We start from the raw sequence: 20,210 nt of genomic DNA on the forward strand, positions 1-20,210 counted from the left end.
CCTGTAACGACCTTCAAAAATTTGTTAAAGATAATTATCACCCCTTTGTTGATCATTAAAATGTTTCTTTACGATTCCCAAAACTGTTGATTGAGTAATCATTTTCCTATACCTGCATATTTATTGGTTAATTGGTTACATTATTGCCAAATTACATAGTTAAAACATGTAGTACATGGGCTATTAATTGTGGTATGTATTCCTGGGACTATTATCTAGTCCTAGATACTTAATTTATGTTAGGATTTTACATCCATATGACAACGACTCACAATATGCAAAGTTTGTATACTTTTGTATTTCCATTTTGTAGATGCTTTACCGATCAAGTAATCGAGAGTCGCTTACTAAAACAATTCATTTGGAAAAACAATATAGTACAGCTTTATTGTTTAATATTATTCAGCCGCATTAAACATTCAATCAACATGTTACGTTCCTCTTCAAAGATGATATCAAATGGTTTGAAATAATATATGCAGGCTCTATCTGTATCTGTTAGCTGATCTTGCCTTTCAAGTTTTTTACAGTGTGTTTCTGTCATCTCTAATAGGGTTAAATAAACCTGTAAAAGATAATATTATATAAAGAATTTGAATTGGCCTGCAGTTAGAATGAAATTCAAAACAGTGTGGCTGTGGCCATTGATTGACACATTAAATTCATCCATTGACTGGGACAATTTACGTGAACGTTTGTCTGTAATGACCACTGTTCACGACGTACCTACGATAGACATTTAAACTGTGGGGTCAACAAAGGTTTCTTAACGCCTTTAATTATAAAATAATTCGAAAAAATAATCAGGAATAACCTTTATGTTTTGATTTATATAATTGATATAAATCAAAATATCGTGTTATTTCTGATTAATTTTTCGAATTACTTTATTAAGGTGTTGTGAACCTTTGGTGACCCCATAGTTTAAGTGTCTTTAAAAAGTACATAGTGAGCAGTGGTCGTTATATACAAACGTTCACCTAAACTGTCCCAGCCAATGGATTGAATTTTAATGTGTCAATCAATAGCCACAGCCACACTGTTTTGAATTTCATTCTAGTATAAAACAGATACACACAGTTACTAGATTATTAAGACTGCACACATTGTATAACAATTTTCTAGTGTTATAATATAATACTGACTATCAGATATGTTGATTTGCTGATTGTTGAAGACCATACAGTGACCTATAGCTATTAACTTCTAAGTCATTTGGTCTCTGGTCAAGTGTTGTTAAATGGTTCCAAGTTCCAACCCAGGTTAAAAGGGGGATAAGGTTGCCACCATATGTCCCCTTTCAAAAGCATTGAAAAACACCAATTTTGAATTAATCAAACTTACTAGGATAAATTCTAGTTAGTTATCTTTCTTGTAGTTGTGTTGTACTAGCTTCTACGTCTTTGGTGGATTATGTACAATAGAAGTGAATATAATCAATAGCAGCCCATTTTTTTATTTCACTATCAAAAGTAAGGACATGCAAAGACAAAATACATTATAACATGAGGAATTTTAACATTTATATAAGTGATTGTTTAGCCGAACTGTACATTTGGTTTATAAAATGCAGACTCTATTTTACCGACTTGTAACCAATCATGTGTACAAATAGGTGTGAAGAATGCGCACATAAACTATAAAATTGTGAAGCACAGAAATGGATATGGTAACACTCCTGGTAACAGATCAATGATGTGACAGCCAGCAGTATAGGATTCTAGAAGACTTGTATGTTTTCTTCCACCTAAAACCATATTAAAATCGATCTAAATCTGAGAAAATCTATATTAATGATCCACCTTAAATATACTTCTTTGATTCTTGATACTTTCATGCAAATATCAAAACAATTTCAACAAGAAGAAAAGACACAGCCTCCTTTTGAAATGTTTTTAGAAGGTTGATGAACAAGAATGTGTTCATAGTACACGGATGCCCCATCCGCATAATCATTTTCTATGTTCAGTGGACCGTGAAAATGAGGTAAAAACTCTAATTTGGCATTAAAATTAGAAAGATCATATCATAAGGAACATGCGTACTAAGTTTAAAGTTGATTGGACTTCAAGTTCATCAAAAACTACCTCGACCAAAAACTTCAACCTGAAGTAGGACAGCAGATGAACAAACGGACACATAAATGGAACATAAAAATGGAGCATAAAAAGAACTGGATACACCTATGAACGCATGACACATTGACACACATATTAAATTAAAATAGCTTAACCATACCTTTGTTCCATCAATTATAGTTCCAAGCATTAGTCTTTCATTTGTGTCACCATTTTTCTTTCTGATGCCATTTGACCGAATGTCTAACAATAACTCCCCAGCATGTCTGCCAAGAACTGATTCATTTAAACTCTGCAACAACCTTGGTGATTGTATGTCTTCATTAAATATAGTTGTATCATTATTTGATCTTTTACTGTGAGTTTCATTTAATCTTTGACAGAAGTCCCTCTGGTGCTGTTAAAAAATGAAGTTCAGATATATAATTATGTACATATGTAGACTTGTACGTATACATGGTATAAATGTATAAACATGATATAACTTATTTAAGCCATCAGCTGTGCCAAATTAATTGCTATACTTATAAATTCAGTATATAAAGCTTATATAGAAAACAGACATTCATGGATACTATTTATATCATGTCTATATATTTTTTTTTAATCAGTTAAATTTTTATGCCCCATTTATGGGCATTATGTTTTCTGGTCTGTGCGTCCGTCCGTCTTTTTGTTTGTTCGTTTGTCCATCCTTTCGTCTGTTCGTTGGTTCGTCCCAAGTTAAAGTTTTTGGATGAGGTAGTTTTTGATGAAGTTGAAGTCCAATCAACTCGAAACTTAGTACACAATTTAAATGCCAAATTAGAGATTTTCCCCCAATTTTCACGGTCCATTAAACATAGAAAATGATAGTGTGGATGGGGTGCATCTGTGTACTGGGGACACATTTTTGTTTTTTTTCAATGTTTGGATAATCTCCCATTGTGTGTCTCAGAAATATTTAACATTTGTTATTTTATTATTTTTTGGTGATTTTGTACCCTTTTAGACTGGTTATATAATGTTTTGTAGTGTACTGTATCATAATTATATGATCCTCCCCCGTAAGATTTATTGTTGGCTAATATTCAGTCATTTAATATTTTACCTACAGTACACCCTGTTAACATGGTGTATATTGTAGCTACTGTACACAAAAAGTACTTAAATAAAGTATAACTCTTGGTGGTGAAATGTAAATCAGACTTAAACAGGGTAATTTCTGTCTATTAAAATTAATGGCCCTCAGTAATGACTGTTTCAAATATTACTTAACAGTATCAAACAAATTTCTTGAATCAAAAAACAGTTTTAGACATGTTAGACAGTGATTTCTAGTATGATTTTATCTGATTTCGAAAGATAATATTGTTAACTTAAACTAATTTTGGGGAGCAATTTATTTTCATATCTAGAAAAATTATGTGAATATAAACCTTCGTGCATATGTTAAACTTGGACTTTTTCATATTTAACTATACATACCTGCCAACTGTCACTATTTACAGGGGATTTCCCCCATGAAAGCTCCCAAATGGAAATTTTGTCCACAATCTTAAACAGAACATTTAATTTTATAAATGCTGTAGGCTATTTCAAGCTTAAGGAAGCAAAAAATACAACATTAAAATGCATTTGAAGGCCCCCTTGAAGTTTTTTGTTGGGACCACAAGAGTCCTCTTGCACCTAAAACCCCCATGGGCATTTTGAAAAGTTGGCAGGTATGACTATATCAAGTAAATTTTAGAATCAAGAAATTAAATTAAGTTGTTTATAGTACTCAATTGTAACTAATATGTCTGTACAAAGAGCGAATCACTTGCAATCACCATCATTCACCGTGAAAAGTCACTAGGAAGAGAGAGTGTTCACTACATCATATGAATCTAACCATAGTTGCTGTGACACAGGTATCTGGTCCTTTTACTTCTGAATCAACCAAGGGCATGCCTTTCTTGTATAATCTCAGGTCTGGTTCAGAATAAACATCATTATCTAACAAGTGTGACCATTGACTACGCCTCCCTTTACCACTTCTGGAAAAACAATCAATTTTAACAGTATAGTTAATGTATTTGTTAGTACTAATAAAGACAATAACATTCGTATCTGATATTATTTTGCTGTTTTTTAATACACTAAATTTGGAACACTTAATCAGCGAGGGGGATAGGACCTTTATCAGGACTCCGGGATCGGGTGTTTTTAAGCTCGGGATTTCGGGATTGACCCTTTCAGGATCTGGGAATTCTTTTTTCGAATCTTGGGACCTCAGGATTTCTTGTTTTTAAGCCTGGGATTTCAGGATTTCATGTTTTTAAGCTCGGGATTTCAGGATCAGGACCCCTTCTTCCTCCCCTCATCAGCCATGTTGAAGATGACCTATAATAGTTAATAACAATTGCATTATTTGTTCTTTGGTACCGTAGATAAAGAATCGTTTTCATAAGAGTGTAGACCAGACCTTTTCTTGGCGCACTAAGGTTATCAATTGACTGGGGCAGATCAGGTGAATGTTGCTCAGTAACACTGAATTATAACATTGTACTTGTTACATTAAAACTGTGTGTTCGCCAAAAGTTCTCAACTCATTAATCAAATATGAATGACTAGCAACTAGTGTTGATTTTAATGTTGAATACTTAAATATTCTTCTTTTCTTCTCAAGCACATGCATGGACTATTTTCTTTAATTCTACTTAAATTGCCTCTAGAAGGCCTCTGACAGACAGTCAGGGGTACTACTTGTACAAGTTAATTTTATTTACTTGAAGAAGTAAAAAAAAATATACACATATAAGTAAATAAATAATGTTTGAATAATCTCCCCTTAATTTTCTGAAAAATTTACTTGTATAAGCAAGTTTTTCTTACAATCTCACAAAAATCCTCAAGTTTTCAAATGTAAAATCATGCCTGTATTGATTTTTGCCAGGTTTGCTCAATTTTTTTTTTTTTATTAAAGTTCAATGTTTCATCTCATTAATTCAACAAAGAAACTGATTGAGCAAATTTCTTGTATATTTGCACAAGGCCTTCAAAAAGTGCTCCTTTGGAGCTTGTAAATGAGCAGTGTTATGAAGATAACAGACAAATGGAATTTTAATTGTCCATGAAATTCCACTTAAATGATTAGTAAAGACATCTACAAAGGGTACACAATTTAAAATTCTATTAGAGCAAAGAAATCTTAAGAATTCAAGAAAAGAAGAAAGGATGATTATTTTACTTTTACAAGTAAAAAAATCTGAATGTCTAAGGGACATAACTAAGCCAATTTTTTTTTACCTATACAAGTAAATAAAATTCACTTGTATAAGTATCCTACAAATTTACTTATATGTGTATATTTTTTTTTACTTCTTCAAGTAAATAAAAATAACTTGAATAAGTAGTACCCCTGACTGACAGACTCAGTGAGTGTAAAATCAATGTTATTGATAGCCAATGACGAACAAAATTGTACGTATTGTGGCACACTGTAACAGGAATAAATATACCTCTATATAGTTGTTCTCATTGGCAATAATTCCATATCATCTTATTTTGCAGGTACAAAATGTATACCATTATTTCTTATTCGTTGGTCTATAAACATAACCCCGCTTTATTTCTTTTGATACTTATTTTTCTTCCAATTGTCCTCTGAACTCTGACTTTCTGAATGACCTTTTCATGATTTGATGATTGTGGTTCTGAACTGTCACATGTTCTACTGTTTATGCATTCATACAATAGAATTAATTTAATATATGTGTGTTGAAGACCCTTTTGTGGCCTTGGTCTGTTTTTGCTCTTTAGTCACATTTTTATCTCTTAAACACACAGAAACAGTCCCTGCTTACATTCTCAATTATTATTACGTTATTCATTGTTATACATATAGTATAGTATTTGAATACCTACTCAGCTCTCAGTTGACACAATTCTGCTAATTTTGAAGCCATTGGTACATAGAGTTTGCCTGATTCTTCTGTTGCTATGGTTACATGATTTTTCACCAGCTGATACATATTTTTATAAATTTTTAGAATGTTTAACAGCTCCAGTATGAAATCAAATGCTCTCATTCTAGCATTGGAATCTCTGTAATGATAAATAATAATAATAATAATATTAATAATAATAAATCATAAACATCCCAAGTAAAATTGATGTGAAGACATGCATATGGATTTACAAGAAATACTTACATGTATAACTACATGAACACTGTAACTAAGCATGCTAAGTGTCCCCTGTCCTTACCGCTAAAGACTGTTTTATAAAGGAAAATTTTCTTAACTTAAATAAGTGGATTTAGTAGGACCACTAGCTAGTTTTTCACTATCAGAAAACTTTGGAAAAATAGGATTATCTTTATGCATACTCATTTTTTTCTTTAAATTTCACAATTTATATATACATTATAGTAGTGCTATACATGCTAGAGAGTGGAGTGGTTTAAATCTTCTTAATTTTTTAAAAGGTTTAAATACAATGTTGGCACATTCTTTAATTTGACATTTGAGGTTAATTTAGATATACATTATATATCTGACCCTTTCTATAGTAATCATTACTGATTCTGATATTTCTATTACAAGGAATACACATATCAAACAATAGTACTGTAATCTGTTAATCGTTAAGAATACACATTTTTTACAAACATGACAAAGGTGAAAGGATTCACCAAATTTGTTTTATCAGTCAGAGCTCAGACATAAACAAGTCTATTTTTGTTTTTGACTTAAAGAAGTCTAAACGTGTATTTATTATAAAAATGGGTTTTCAATTCTAGACTTATCTAAGTCAAAAAATGACAGACTTGTTTACATGTAGGTCTATTTATGTTGATGAAAAAACTTAATTTTACATGGTGGCCAAAGTACACCACCTATGACAGCAAATACCGGTCTCAGAGTTCACAAGGACTTGAGCTATCTATATTTAATTATCTAATTAAACATCCTTACTAAACACAGATGTTTTACCTTATTTAGTGTGGTTCCAGGTGGTTGCATTGTAAGGTTAATTACCATTATCTCCGATTTTTTAGACTCTCATTCATATTTTTCTTCAGAAGACAAAGCATTGTCTTTCAATGTTGTCATTATTTGATTTACATGTAGATACATGACTTTTTTATAAATATGTGTGGGTCTTGAAGTCAACCAATTTTGATCACTTATCAACTTGTAGGAGTCTATATTTGCAACTTTTTGATTCTGGTAAATTATTTCTTGCTTAACAATATTTGACTTATTAAAGTTGTATTTTAACCCGGTAGGTCTTTTCACCACCGAACACCGCCGAACACCATCGAACACCCCAAAAGTTTCTTATTTTGTCTTTTATCAATATCAATGTGAATTAAATATAATATTCAAGTTATCAATTCAACAAATCAGAAGATTTAAAGTCCAAATATCTACAGAAAACAGAAGAAAGAGTCTTGTAACACCCCCACTTTTTGAACTCCGCTGACCCTCATGGACACCTCAAATATATTTTTTTCCATTTTTTCTTCTTCTAACTCTTCTATAAAACATTTTAGTTGTACCAATAATAATAAAAGAGAAAAATATCAAAATCTAACCAATGAACAGAGATCCAGGATACTTGAACTGATAACTAATTATGAATATATAATAGACCACTTTCGAGTTCATCCGTCACCGGAAAAAACTCGTCAATTATACGCGCCTTTATGACGTCATTTACCAGATAGAGGGGGTCGCCTGTATCCCTGCACTATTTACGTTCATCAAGCGTCTTAGTGATCGTCATTGTGCAGGATAAACTAGAAATAATGGATGTTCTGTAGGTACTTAATGACAATTCCCTAATGACAGAAATGCTGATTGTCAATTTTGAGAATTCAATTTGCCGAAGAATTCGTACAATAAAGAATTATAGTTTTCCAACCACTCGCTCAACATTGGAATGGAAGTGACGACGCCCCTAAACGCACAAATGACGTTCACTAAAACCAGAGTTTTTGACGGAAATGCATCGAACTCGAAAGTTGTCTATTGAATTTTATAACACACACAATGTAATCCGGAAAGTGATGAATCCGGAGACGTTTTTTCTTATATTGATTTTCGATTTTAACATAAAAATGATGCCCATAAAAATCGAAAAATTAATTAAATTATATCATGTACCTATATGTAATTTAATTTATTTTATCGTTTTATTGTATAATATCAAAGTTTTTCTTAGTGGTTGGTGGTTTTTCAGGTGTTCGGCAGTGTTCAGTGGTGTGCGGTGGTGTTCGGTGGTGAAAAGACCCACCCGGTATAACCCACATATTTTCGGATGCATTTTAAATGAGAAATTATTTAAACACAAGCATTGAAGAAAATTGTGATTTATTCACTTGTTTAATAATTAAATGAGTGATGCCTATTTAATTTTTTCGAAAGAGGTTCACAAGAAGATAAATTTTATATAAAGAAGACAGCAATATTTTAACAGGAAACCCATTAACAATGATTAATCAAGTATCATTTTTGGTATTCAATACTCAATACTACAGAGCTATTTTCGTATACTCAAGTACTTGTTGACTTCCGTGCTACATGTAAAAGTCATGTGTCTATAAACATCAGTACTACATGTAGAATGTTTTTGATGAGCATGATGAGAGAGTATCATGAGACACGCTTAAAAACTTACAAAAACAAATCTGCTTCATGTTTATTGTCTGTTGAACATGTCTTATTCTCTACTTTCAGTGTTTCCAACTGATCATTAATTTGATAATTTAAATCTGTACATATATCTCTGGTATATATTTCTTCTCTATTTTCTGGTCCATTTGCATCGAAATAGAGAAGAGATTTCAATTTGCCAGCATATTTTCTTTGCAGTTCTGAAAGGGGTTTTAATTGTCTTCCAATTTTCTCAAACATATCTAAGGGATCTTCCAAATACTCAGATGCATAGAATATATTCAGCCTTTCAACATGTCTTAGAGTCCAGTTAGAAACGCAGAGTTCACAGTGCTCCGAGTTTGGACTTGATGTCTGTAATGATACCGAATCGTTCGATGAAATGCTTGACCATCGACGCTTCCTGTGTCTGTTGCTACTTTCCAGTGATGAATCTGACCCATCAGTAATAGGGTTTATGTCTGAAAAGCCAAACGTAGTCGTCAGTGAGTCCATGTTGTGTCTGTTTGCTTATTTTCTGGAACCTACATTGGTAGGGGAAAGAAATGATAAATGATGTACTGAATTATTCTCTATTATATTTTATCATCCCTCCTTATTTAGGAGCACCCGAGAAACATAACTCAATCTACTTACCGGATGCTCAATTCCTTCAAAAAGTTGATATGACAAAAACACAGCTGTATCTGTATCTGTTAAATAAGTAAATTAACACACAAAAAAAAAACGAACTCCGAGGAATACATCAAAACGGAAAGTCCCTATAATCAAAATGGCAAAATCAAAAACCGAGTCAGACAAACACATCAAACGAATGGATAACAACTGTCATATTCCTGACTTGGTACAGATATTTTTCATATGTAGAAATGGTGAAATGAACCGGTTTTTTTTAGCTAGCTAAACCTCTCACTTGTATGACAAGTCGCATAAATGTAGGATGTGATAAGAAAACAAATATAATGAAACAAATCCTTCGAAGTGCCCATAGGTGATTTGTATTTGGAAAATGTCTGTCCCTATCCAATATACCTTCGTTATTCAGTGGCAGATAGGACAGAATAATTTAAAATGCATATTTTGCACCACATTGAACAGCAGTCACATTAACAACCCATGTCAGTTGTTTTATTTTGTGCAACAAAAATGAGATAAAACCATGCATCTTTATTTCAACAATTATTCATGTCAAACAGAGATTTAGGTTCAAGATTGCATTTCTTTTTTTAAAGAAAGCAACTTATTTCTTATAATTGATATTTAATTCTACAACTCTGAAATGTTAGTTATATCAAACTTTTAATTTATCTTTTCGAATTTCAAAATTGTCATGGATAGCAAGAGCAGTCAGTGTCGTAGCTGTTGTATTTTATATAAATACGGAAATAAAAAAACAAATTGAAGTACCTCTTGATGGATGTCAGCCAATCAAATACCGGCATCTAATGAAACAGACACAATTATAATTTGATTACTAAAATATAATTATAAACAAAAAGTCAAGGTAGATATACTTTATAGATCGATTGAGGAAGTACTTCATCTGGCAATAGATTTAACTTTGTAATTATTGACAGACATTAATTTCATTTAATAAGTTGCATCGTACAACACAGACAGAGAAGGTTGGTAAAATATGATCATAAATTTCATTGTTGAAAGGAAAATGCATTTAAGTTTACTGTACACAATCTTTTTAGCATGGTAGCACATATGATACTACTTATTTCTCCATATTACTATTCATTTTTGTATATGATTTAACAGTATTCATTTCAGTTTGTTGTTCCCCCTTATTGCTATTCATACTTGTATAAAGTTTTCCCGTAATACAGTAACTATTTTTTTTTGTTATGTTAGTTCCCTTTATGACTATCAATCTGTTTGTTCATTGGTTTTCTATTAATACTTTTATGTTTTTGTTTGTTATTTCTCACTCATTACAATTTATTTTTGTATTTTATTTTCCCGTTATTACTACCCGTTTGTATATGTTACGGAGTTGCTGTTTGTCCGGATAGCCCTGGTATAATATTTGATAGCCGGACGAATAGTGACAGGGCTATTTGTCCGGTCATTGCGATGCGCATGTCATATAATTTGAATTCGGAAGTACGTGTAATATTATCTTCAGTAGCACAAAGGGGGCGCGTGTAATCCGATCACTGAATTGGCTAAAAAAAGGTTACAAACTTGAAGTGGGGATGTTGGATATAGGATTATAAAAAGTGGGGTAATGAAATACACGGGACAACAAAGATGGGATCAGGAGCAAAACAGATAAGAGGACTTTGGCTCCGACCCCCTCACGTAATTTTTTTTTTTTTGGGGGGGGGGTTATAGAAAGATTTCCCATCTCTCACTCAAGATATGGATAACTTTATGTCAAGGGGTCTATAGTTCTCTTTAACAGCTAAAACATAATAATTTTGTACCTTTTTCAGCTAGAAAAAATCCTTTACGTTAACTTAAAATGCACGAGTCACACACTACTCGTTTGTTTTACAAATAATTTCTTCTCTCTTCTTATATAAAAAATATGGGATATACGGTATAATATTATGATTTTTTTCTAAATATTCGTTATCCACATAAGACTAATATACAAGCAAGAAGGTTATCTCCTTGATACTAGTAAGAAGAAAAAAACAATTTTAATTACTAGTAACGAGGTTAGGCCCTAACAATAAAGATTATATATACAACCATTTTCTACCCCCTGGTGCTGCTGAAGATAATATTACAAGTACATACACATAGTGACATGCGGTATTGGCTGGGAAAATATTCCTGGTACTATTCGTCCGGCTAGCCGGACAAATACCAACTGCCGATATGGTATTCACATTTTTTTATACTGCATGTACTAGTATTCATTTTTGTTTGTTATTCCTCCTTAACACTTTTCCTTTTTTCTTTTCCTTTTTAATACCATTCATTTTTGTATGTTCTTTTTCATTTCTAGTACAATTAATTTTTGTATGCTTTATTTTCCACTTTGTTTCTATTCATTTTCGTATGTTATTTTTCCGTTCATACTTTTTATTTGATTATGTTATTTTCTTATTGATAATATACTTCATGCTTGTTTCTATGTTATTTCCCCCTTCATACTTTTCGATTGGTTGTTTTATACCCCTTAATACTTTTTAATATGGTGTTTTATCCCCCCCTGATACTATTAAATATTGTCTGCTTCTTCTCACTATTCGTTTTTGACGTAATTTACCTTTTATACTTTTCATTTCTGTTTGCTATTTTCGTCTTATTACTTTATTACGTCTATTTCTTTTTTTTTTTCTTTAATACTTTTCATTTTTTGTTGCTTTTTACTCCCTTATCACTGTTTATATTTGTATGCTTTTTTCCCCATGATACAAAGTCAGTTTTGTAATTTACTTTTCAAATGATTCTATTATTTTTTGTATTTCATTTCTACATTAATATTTTCATGTTACTTTCTCTTAATATTATTCATGTTTTTTTGTTTTTGTTTTCATTGTTGTCTCTTTTACTTTTATTTTTATTTGCTACTTCTCCTGTATAAGACAATGTCTTAGTTAAAAAAAAACTACCATTTCATGTCAGACCCGGCTGTATTGAGCTGACAAAAATCAAACATACCTTGAATTGAATATAAGAATATACTAGTTCCCTGAAATACTTAAACAGGTACTTCCTATCCGAGTAACCGGCACAACATACCCCCTTTTTCATGCAATTTGCATTATTGAACATTTTTAGTCAAAAATTGGTATGTATAATGATAATCTACAATTCAGCTTTTTCTGATACCAAAATTATTTAAATATTGTACATATTTTGAAAGGGACATCAATGCATAGAAACGATTTTGTTTTTAATATGTTCTCTCTAGTAGGTTCTTTCAAACAGATCCCGAATTAGTGGTGTAACACCAATAAAGTATACGTGATGGTCACCCATACCTTGGTGTTTTAAATTTACCATGTTACGAGGGTTAGCCTGAAATTATTTTTATGTTTTGTTGCTTCGTTCAACACTTTTATAAAGCGTCGTTTTAGACCAAGCTTGATATGATGTTTAATGAGATAGTTTAACAAATTACTTTTAACAAATAAATATCTAATTAAATATTATATATCGGTTTTTGTTTACCTGCCTACTGTTTTGAGCTTGTTTCAAAGGGTAGACATGGGTCTCCAAAACCGAAAACAATGGGGAAGTATAGATTATTACCTGGTAATCCACTTATTACCGATTGGTTTCAATTAGGTTCTGTTTTTTTCCACTTCAGAATGTCAACAACGACTTCAAATGTACCGATATCTTCCCCATATATAACACTAGAGGAGGATATCGAACAAGCTCTGCCAGTCGGACGCAAGCAACAAGCATTTCCAGTAAAGACTTTTAAGGTGTTTGGTGCTGTGCAGATATGTCTTGGTGTTCTGCTTGGGATTCTTAGTTTAATTGGAGTGATTTTGGATATTATTACATGGAACAAATACAACGACTGTTTTGCCAATTTTGATAACGACTTTTTCAATGACCGTTATTTTGAATTTATTCGGATATGTAGTCGATATGATCATGCCGGCATACTTTTAGCATTCGACATAACATGTCTTTTATGTTCTGGATGGGTAAGTGAATAGTTTTAAACTGAATTAAAAAGATCTATAGAAAAACTCTATTAGAATTAAAGAATTGTAGTAAGATGAATATTATTACATATACAAAAATTGCATGCGTTTAAAATGAATATAATTAACAGAACAGTCTGCCTTATCGTACCTTAATTGATGGATAACTATTTCTTTTTCGTTTTTTTTCTTTAGTTTATTTAAATTTAAAGGAAATTGAGAAGGATATTTATTAATTTTAATGCAAATTTTTGTAATTGCAGTGTGTTTTTACTGGTTGTCTGCCTATGTGTATGTCAAAGAAGAGAGAAGCGAGATGGGTGTGTCTGGTAGGCATAAATTTAAGCAAGAACAAGCTCATTATTTTTTACAAAGAAATCAACCAAATTAATTACGTCTATAGTTGAAAAACAAAAATTATGATAATCGAATTGAAACCAGCAATTGCAAAAGATGGTCGAAAGATAACTGAGAGACAGTCAAAATCGTAGATAGAAAATAAGCTGACAACGTCATGGCTAAAACAAATATGACAAACAGACAAATAATAGAACACAAGACACAACATAGAAAACTAAAAACCAAGCAACAAGAACCCCACCAAAAACTGGGGGTGATCTAAGATGCTCCGGAAGGGAATGCGGATCCTGCTCCGCATGTGGCACCCGTCGTGTTGCTCATTTTATTACAAATCCGTTAAATAGTCTAATAAGGCCGTGTCTGAATTTCTATTATTGTTTTAATCTGTTCGGATATTGCGCAAGTTTGTAAGTAACAAAAAAACCCACACCAAATACTATTAATCCATTTCAAGGTGCATTTGGGACTTATATTTCACACTACAGGTTGTGCAAAATTGTCAGAGTTCGTATAGATTAAGCATGGAAAATCCAATGTTGTGTGATAAGAAGAAAATAACACCATAAAGTCTTAAGATAAAATGTGTAAAACTAACATGCTTTTAGATAAGAAAAATAAAAAAAAAATGGCACAAACGGACTTGTTTCCTTGCTTCATATAAAAATACAAGGACGTTACGCGCGATGTTCGTACAGGACGCAACGTTAGATATTGCTACTACCACGAAAAATAGCGTTGCGGGTGCGGGAATTCTCGCTACATTGAAGACCCATTGGTTGCCTTCGGCTGTTGTTTGCTCTATGGTCGGGGGTTGTCGCTTTGACATATTCACCATTTCCTTTCTCAATTTTATTAAGTAAATATTTGACGGGAACATTTTTATAGAAATGCTGAAATAAATATTTCAAATTACACATGAAAATTAAGATTGATTCTTAAATTTTCACATTATGATAGAAAAAGCATAAAAATATAATATTCATAGGCTAAGGAAGACACAGATTATCCGAAAAACGTTTACTTTGCGTTATCCCATGTAACAAATTCGAAACATAAAACTCGAACAATTCGCGAAATGTTCACGCAACTCTTCGAAATTTTGCATGAACATTGTATGACGTGATATATTTCAGTATTGGTTAACATGGCTGTCTCCATTTAAGATTTGCATGCATATTTTCAAAAGAAAATATGATGTACGGAAATATCCCATCGGAAATTTAATTTGGAAACTTGAAACATTTCAGTTCAAAAATAAAATTTTGAGAGATAAATCATTAAATTGTTAGCACCATCGTTTTGTACTAAGTGTTAGCTCCCAAATTCGAATTGAAAAATAAATTGAGCTACATATTCAATTCAAAACAATAGATTTGCAATGTCTTGCGGAAATGTCCGAGTTAAACTTTCATGCCTTCACAAAACTTTTACGGCCAAAAAAACAGAGATTTGATTTCGAGAAGATTATTTCTAACTAAACCAATAAAAAGTACTTTTGAAGTTGAAGTAGGTACACCAAATAGCATTAAGATTACAGGGTTATCTATAAATAAAAATACGGATTAAAGGATGTCTTGCAAGTTTGTCCGTTATCATAATTTGATGTCGCCACAAGCGTAATATGCTACGGACGGCATGAACTGCATTCGCGTGGTCCTTCATCCACTAAATATAAATGTCCTGCTTTCAACAAAACGAAATGATGCACACATTACAAAAAAGCACATATATAAGACGATCAAAAAGTAAGAAAACTTCAGTATAATAAGTATAAGCAATCATACTCGGTTTGAATATATAATGCAGCAATATTCCTCCAAAACACATAATTACTAGCATGCAGTCAAATTGAATATCCTATGTTAATCATAAAATCATATTGGATTGAATTCTCATGGTATTTATACTTGTGTGTTATACTTTACATTTTCCCCAAAAAAAAAACAGGAAGAATTAGATTAAGCGCGTTTCCAATTTAACGTCATTTTTCTGTTACACTAAATGGTAGCAATATCTGACGTTGCGTCACGTATGTAATCGTAACAAACTCCGAAACAGTGGTGACGTTGCTTCGCTAAACTATCAACGTAGCGTAGTAAAGAGGACGTAACCGCTGTTTCGGAGTTTGTAATCGTAACACAACGTCGCGAATATTTCGTAACGTTCAAACCAAAAATTCGACTGAAACGTTTTTTTAAGGAAGTGTTTGTAAGACTCCGCAAAATCGACGGTGCTTTTTAACTACTTATCGAAAATAGATATATTTCAGTTTTTTGAAAAATTAAGAAAAACAACATTTTAAAAAAATCATGAAATTTTACCATTATAAGAGCACTGACAAGCAAACAATTGACGTAAATTTGAGTTGAGTTCGTTTTTACGTCAAAAAATGGCGGTGCAACAACCTTGTAAGCCTTTGAAAAATCGCTCATAAATTACCATATACTATTTTCAGATTATTTGTCTTTGAATTCATAGAATTAAGCAAATTAACATTGATGTAGTAAATATAAATACTAAACTTTTTCCATTTTAGAGAAATGTTTTTTGATACTCAAATCTGGAATCCCAATTTTTTTTCCCCGTGGGACAGATTTGCCCTTGTAGTATGGAACGCATTTTTCTGCTATGACGTCATAATAACGTCAGAAAAATTGCATAAAAGACTGAAGGAACTGTTATGTTAAATAATGGAATAAACCGTTTTTCAAAATATTAAATAGTTTTGACGAAAATCATAGTTTAGTGGTTACAATAAATAAAATATTTTACGCGGGACAACCTAAAAATAGCCGTTTTTTTAAAATTGAAGCTTGTCGCATGCAGCATAAAACATAGTTTCAACAATTATCTTTTTGGTTTTTATTTTAAAAATCATTATTTTTTAAAATACGTACAATAAAAATGATTATGATATCACAAGATTATATATTTTGGACTTGCATCTTGCCAACTACACCGATTTTCCAATGAGGTACGAACATCGCGTGTAACGTCTAGGTAAATTCACAACGCTTTCTATCCCAATAATAACTTTTTCTAAGTTATCTCCCCTTATGTGGTAAAGTTGAAAAAAAATAACCAAATAATGATATTATGTCTTTAAGAAAATTACAGTCGTAAATATGATAACACACATAACTATCTATATTAACACGAAAAGTGTAACACATGAATTACTAGTACATACTGCTCTCTATTTGCTACATAAACTTAAAATCAAAGATGTAGGAAGGCACCCAGCCACCTCAATTATATAACTTTTTAATTTTAGGTACATTATACAAATTATAATTAAATCTTTCAATTCTTATTATTTCTACCAAAGTATGATTTTTCATTTTTTGTAATTTCTTTTCAGAAAATTGGATTTATGGTGTGCTGCATTATTGGAGCGGCATTTTTCGTTCCAACTATGTTCAGTCTTGGTGTAGTTGGTGTACTTCTAGTAAGTAATGTTGTTGATTATCAATAATAAAGTATGTTGAAAATAAAAGCAGATGGCACACCATTGATATCATTGTTAGTAAACGTCAAAATGCTAAAATTGAAAAACCTTGCATACTAGCTATAGTACTTGCTTTAAATGCTTGATTTGAAGCCATGCTTCTTTGACATTGTAAATACCGAAAGCACAGTGCCTCACGACCTAGACTACATGACGAACTAGGCAATATAGAATAGAGCTTTCGTTAGTCATTGAATTATTACATTTCCCTAGTCGGATTTATCTAGGCTGGTAACAAATACGATGATTTATTGAAACATGAAGATAGAATCATTTTCAGATCAGCTCTGATCCAAAGAATGATAGTTCTACTTGACCATTGATACTCTTTAATAGATATAGGAAGATGTGGTGTGAGTGCAAATGAGACAACCCTCCATCCAAATAACAATTTAAAAAAGTAAACCATTTTAGGTCAATGTACGGCCTTCAACACGGAGCCTTGGCTCACACCGAACAACAAGTTATAAAGGGCCCCAAAATTACTAGTGTAAAACCATTCAAACTTGTAAACCAACGGTCTTATCTATATAAAAAAAAAAAACGAGAAACGAGAAACACGTATTAATTACATAAACAAACGACAACTACTGTACATCAGATTTCTGACTTAGGACAGGTGCAAACATTTGCAGCGGGATTAAACGTTTTAATGGTACCAAACCTTCTCCCCTTTTCTGAAACAATAGCATAACATCACAACATAGAAAAACATACGATAAAATATCAATTGGCAGGCTTAACTCAATCAAAAACCGTAAATTAATACACTATGAACGAATAAATTTGATCTGCGGTATCTGAATGTAAATGCACAGTTAATAAAATATTAGGTACAAACATTCAAGGCCAAAAAGCAAACAAATAAGTCCAAACAAAGCCATGGCAAGACACCACTGCGAAATATTTAACCCTACGAAAATTATCACATTTGAAAAAAAAATCGGTTTTAATAATACAGGTAAATCTTGAAGTTTATACAAATGTAGTGAAAATTAGAAGATATTCCAAATAATCAAAGCTGGTACATGTGGTATATAGACAAGTTCCATATAAATATAAAATAACAAAAAGGCATTATACACAGTATCAACAGGTCGAATTAACAAGAAAACACGACTTGAGAGTACTCGCAGTTACTGACAGCTAGTAAAATGCCAAAAAACAATTAATAATAAAAAATCATGCATCAGAAACTAAAATCAACTAAAACACATCCCAGGGATTTAGCATTTTAACGCCATGAACAGTCAAAGAAGACATGACTTGTGCAATGCCAAAAATAAATGTATCGACAGGCTTTAAGTCTTGTTGGTCGAGAGGACATAGTAGATTTACATAGTCTATGTACTGTTGCTATGATTTGTTTGAATAACACTGATAAGATAACTAAAATACCAGATGTAACTTTTTTGTGCTAAATTTAATTTAACTCGAAGAATTTATATATATGTAATCAATTCTGTTTTGTCATTTTCACTTTGTTTAAATGCCATATGTTGACATTTTTATGTTTATTTCAGAGATTAGATTCGAAAGCTGTGATTCTGTCAGTTTTCATGATTGTAGTGTCTCTAACAGAAGTGGTAGTTGCAATACTTGCCGCTTCATACTGTTGTTGCTGCTCCCCGAGGAGAACATCAAATCAACAGGTAAGTAAAGTCTGCACCTAATGCAAAACCTTTTTATAGCATAAAGAACAACCGTGTTGTGAGTTGTCTGCTTAAAGTATAAATGTATTTCTTGGAAGATGACAGAACTACCATTTGGTACTACTATACTTGTAGTTCAAATTAAACCAACAAAAACACCATGACAGGAAATATGCTAGTATTTAATGCCTTCGTAAAATGTCAGTTGCAATTCCTTTAGTTCGTAGTGGTGTCAACCATATTTTTTTTTACTCTTGATCTAACTCTAATTACATAAAAAAAAAATTGGATCTCGAAAAGTTTGTAACAATTAAAAAACATCAAGTTTTGGTTGACTGTACCTGAATCTCGAAAAAACTTTCTTACAATAGGCAAACATCAAAGTTTGGTTTCATGTTATGAGTCCCAACATTAACAGACATTTTATCAATATACATTGCCCTTATGTATTGGGATATACATAGAGTATTAGTATGATTATCTATTTTTGATTACTACTAACTCGCGGTGGATTTTTCTTTTTTTCACACGAATAGTAGCGTATTAACTTTTAAGAAAAGAATTTTTGTTCTATTTTGTATCTATAAATAATTTTTATTTATCAAAAGGGAGTTGTTATCGGACAAACCACACAACCTGGAATGTTTCTTTACCCACCACAGACTCACATTCCTATGCAGAACGGCCACCAGGTCGTAATAGCTTCCGGACAATCAACTTATCCAATAGTGCAATATCACAGGGGACAAGAGCATCAAGTAATGACTACAACTCAACCGACAGAACAGCAGGTTCAGGCTGTTGGTGGTAAACAACCAGAACCGAACGGTTGGGAGGTTTTTGATAATAATCCACCAGGCTGTAAAGAATAGAGGAGATAAAACGATTCATTGCATGTGATTTTGTTTGTTTTTGTAAAAAACTACAAATCCCAATTTATAAAATTACTTAAACTTGTGAAATTAGAGATACACAGCCATGTATAGATAAAATAAAGAGCTTTAAACTACTTTTCTTTGTTTACCTATAGTAAAAGATAGTATGTATGAAAACATATTGTAATGAAAGGTTTTAGCTTTAAACCAGACACATATTGTAATAAAATTAACGGTACCAATTGTCTTGCACCAGATGCGCATTTCGACAATACATGTCTCTTCAGTGATGCCCGTGGCCAAAATATTTGAAATCCAAAGCTTATATAAAAGATGAAGAGCTATAATCCAAAAGTATCGACAGGCATTAACCTTCAAGTTAGGAAATGGCTGTCTAAAAAGATCTACATTTAGATAATTTAATATCGGATTTCATATTTTTTTTTATATCTTTAGTCAGACGCAGTA

At 31.9% G+C, this 20,210-nt stretch overlaps 2 protein-coding genes across 2 annotated transcripts; one reads left to right on the plus strand and one right to left on the minus strand.

Moving 5' to 3' along the window:
• Positions 1 to 370: 370 nt before the first annotated feature.
• LOC143078104 (uncharacterized) lies at positions 371 to 9,221 on the minus strand. Its single transcript, XM_076253079.1, has 5 exons — positions 8,727 to 9,221; positions 5,967 to 6,146; positions 3,952 to 4,096; positions 2,239 to 2,475; positions 371 to 565 (listed from the first exon to the last, which is right to left on the minus strand). The coding sequence occupies exons 1-5, from the start codon at positions 9,215 to 9,217 to the stop codon at positions 386 to 388; spliced, it is 1,233 nt and encodes a 410-aa protein (XP_076109194.1). The 5' UTR covers positions 9,218 to 9,221; the 3' UTR covers positions 371 to 385.
• A 1,054-nt stretch (positions 9,222 to 10,275) lies between these two features.
• LOC143078105 (uncharacterized) lies at positions 10,276 to 19,877 on the plus strand. The gene is made up of 6 exons (XM_076253080.1): positions 10,276 to 10,347; positions 12,999 to 13,347; positions 13,611 to 13,676; positions 17,069 to 17,155; positions 18,739 to 18,867; positions 19,476 to 19,877. Exons 2-6 carry the CDS (start codon positions 13,000 to 13,002, stop codon positions 19,737 to 19,739), a joined length of 894 nt encoding a protein of 297 aa, XP_076109195.1. The 5' UTR covers positions 10,276 to 10,347; position 12,999; the 3' UTR covers positions 19,740 to 19,877.
• The last annotated feature ends 333 nt before the right edge of the window (positions 19,878 to 20,210 follow it).

The sequence above is a fragment of the Mytilus galloprovincialis genome, chromosome 6 (genome assembly GCF_965363235.1).
Source record: "Mytilus galloprovincialis chromosome 6, xbMytGall1.hap1.1, whole genome shotgun sequence".
In the NCBI taxonomy this organism is placed as follows: domain Eukaryota; kingdom Metazoa; phylum Mollusca; class Bivalvia; order Mytilida; family Mytilidae; genus Mytilus; species Mytilus galloprovincialis.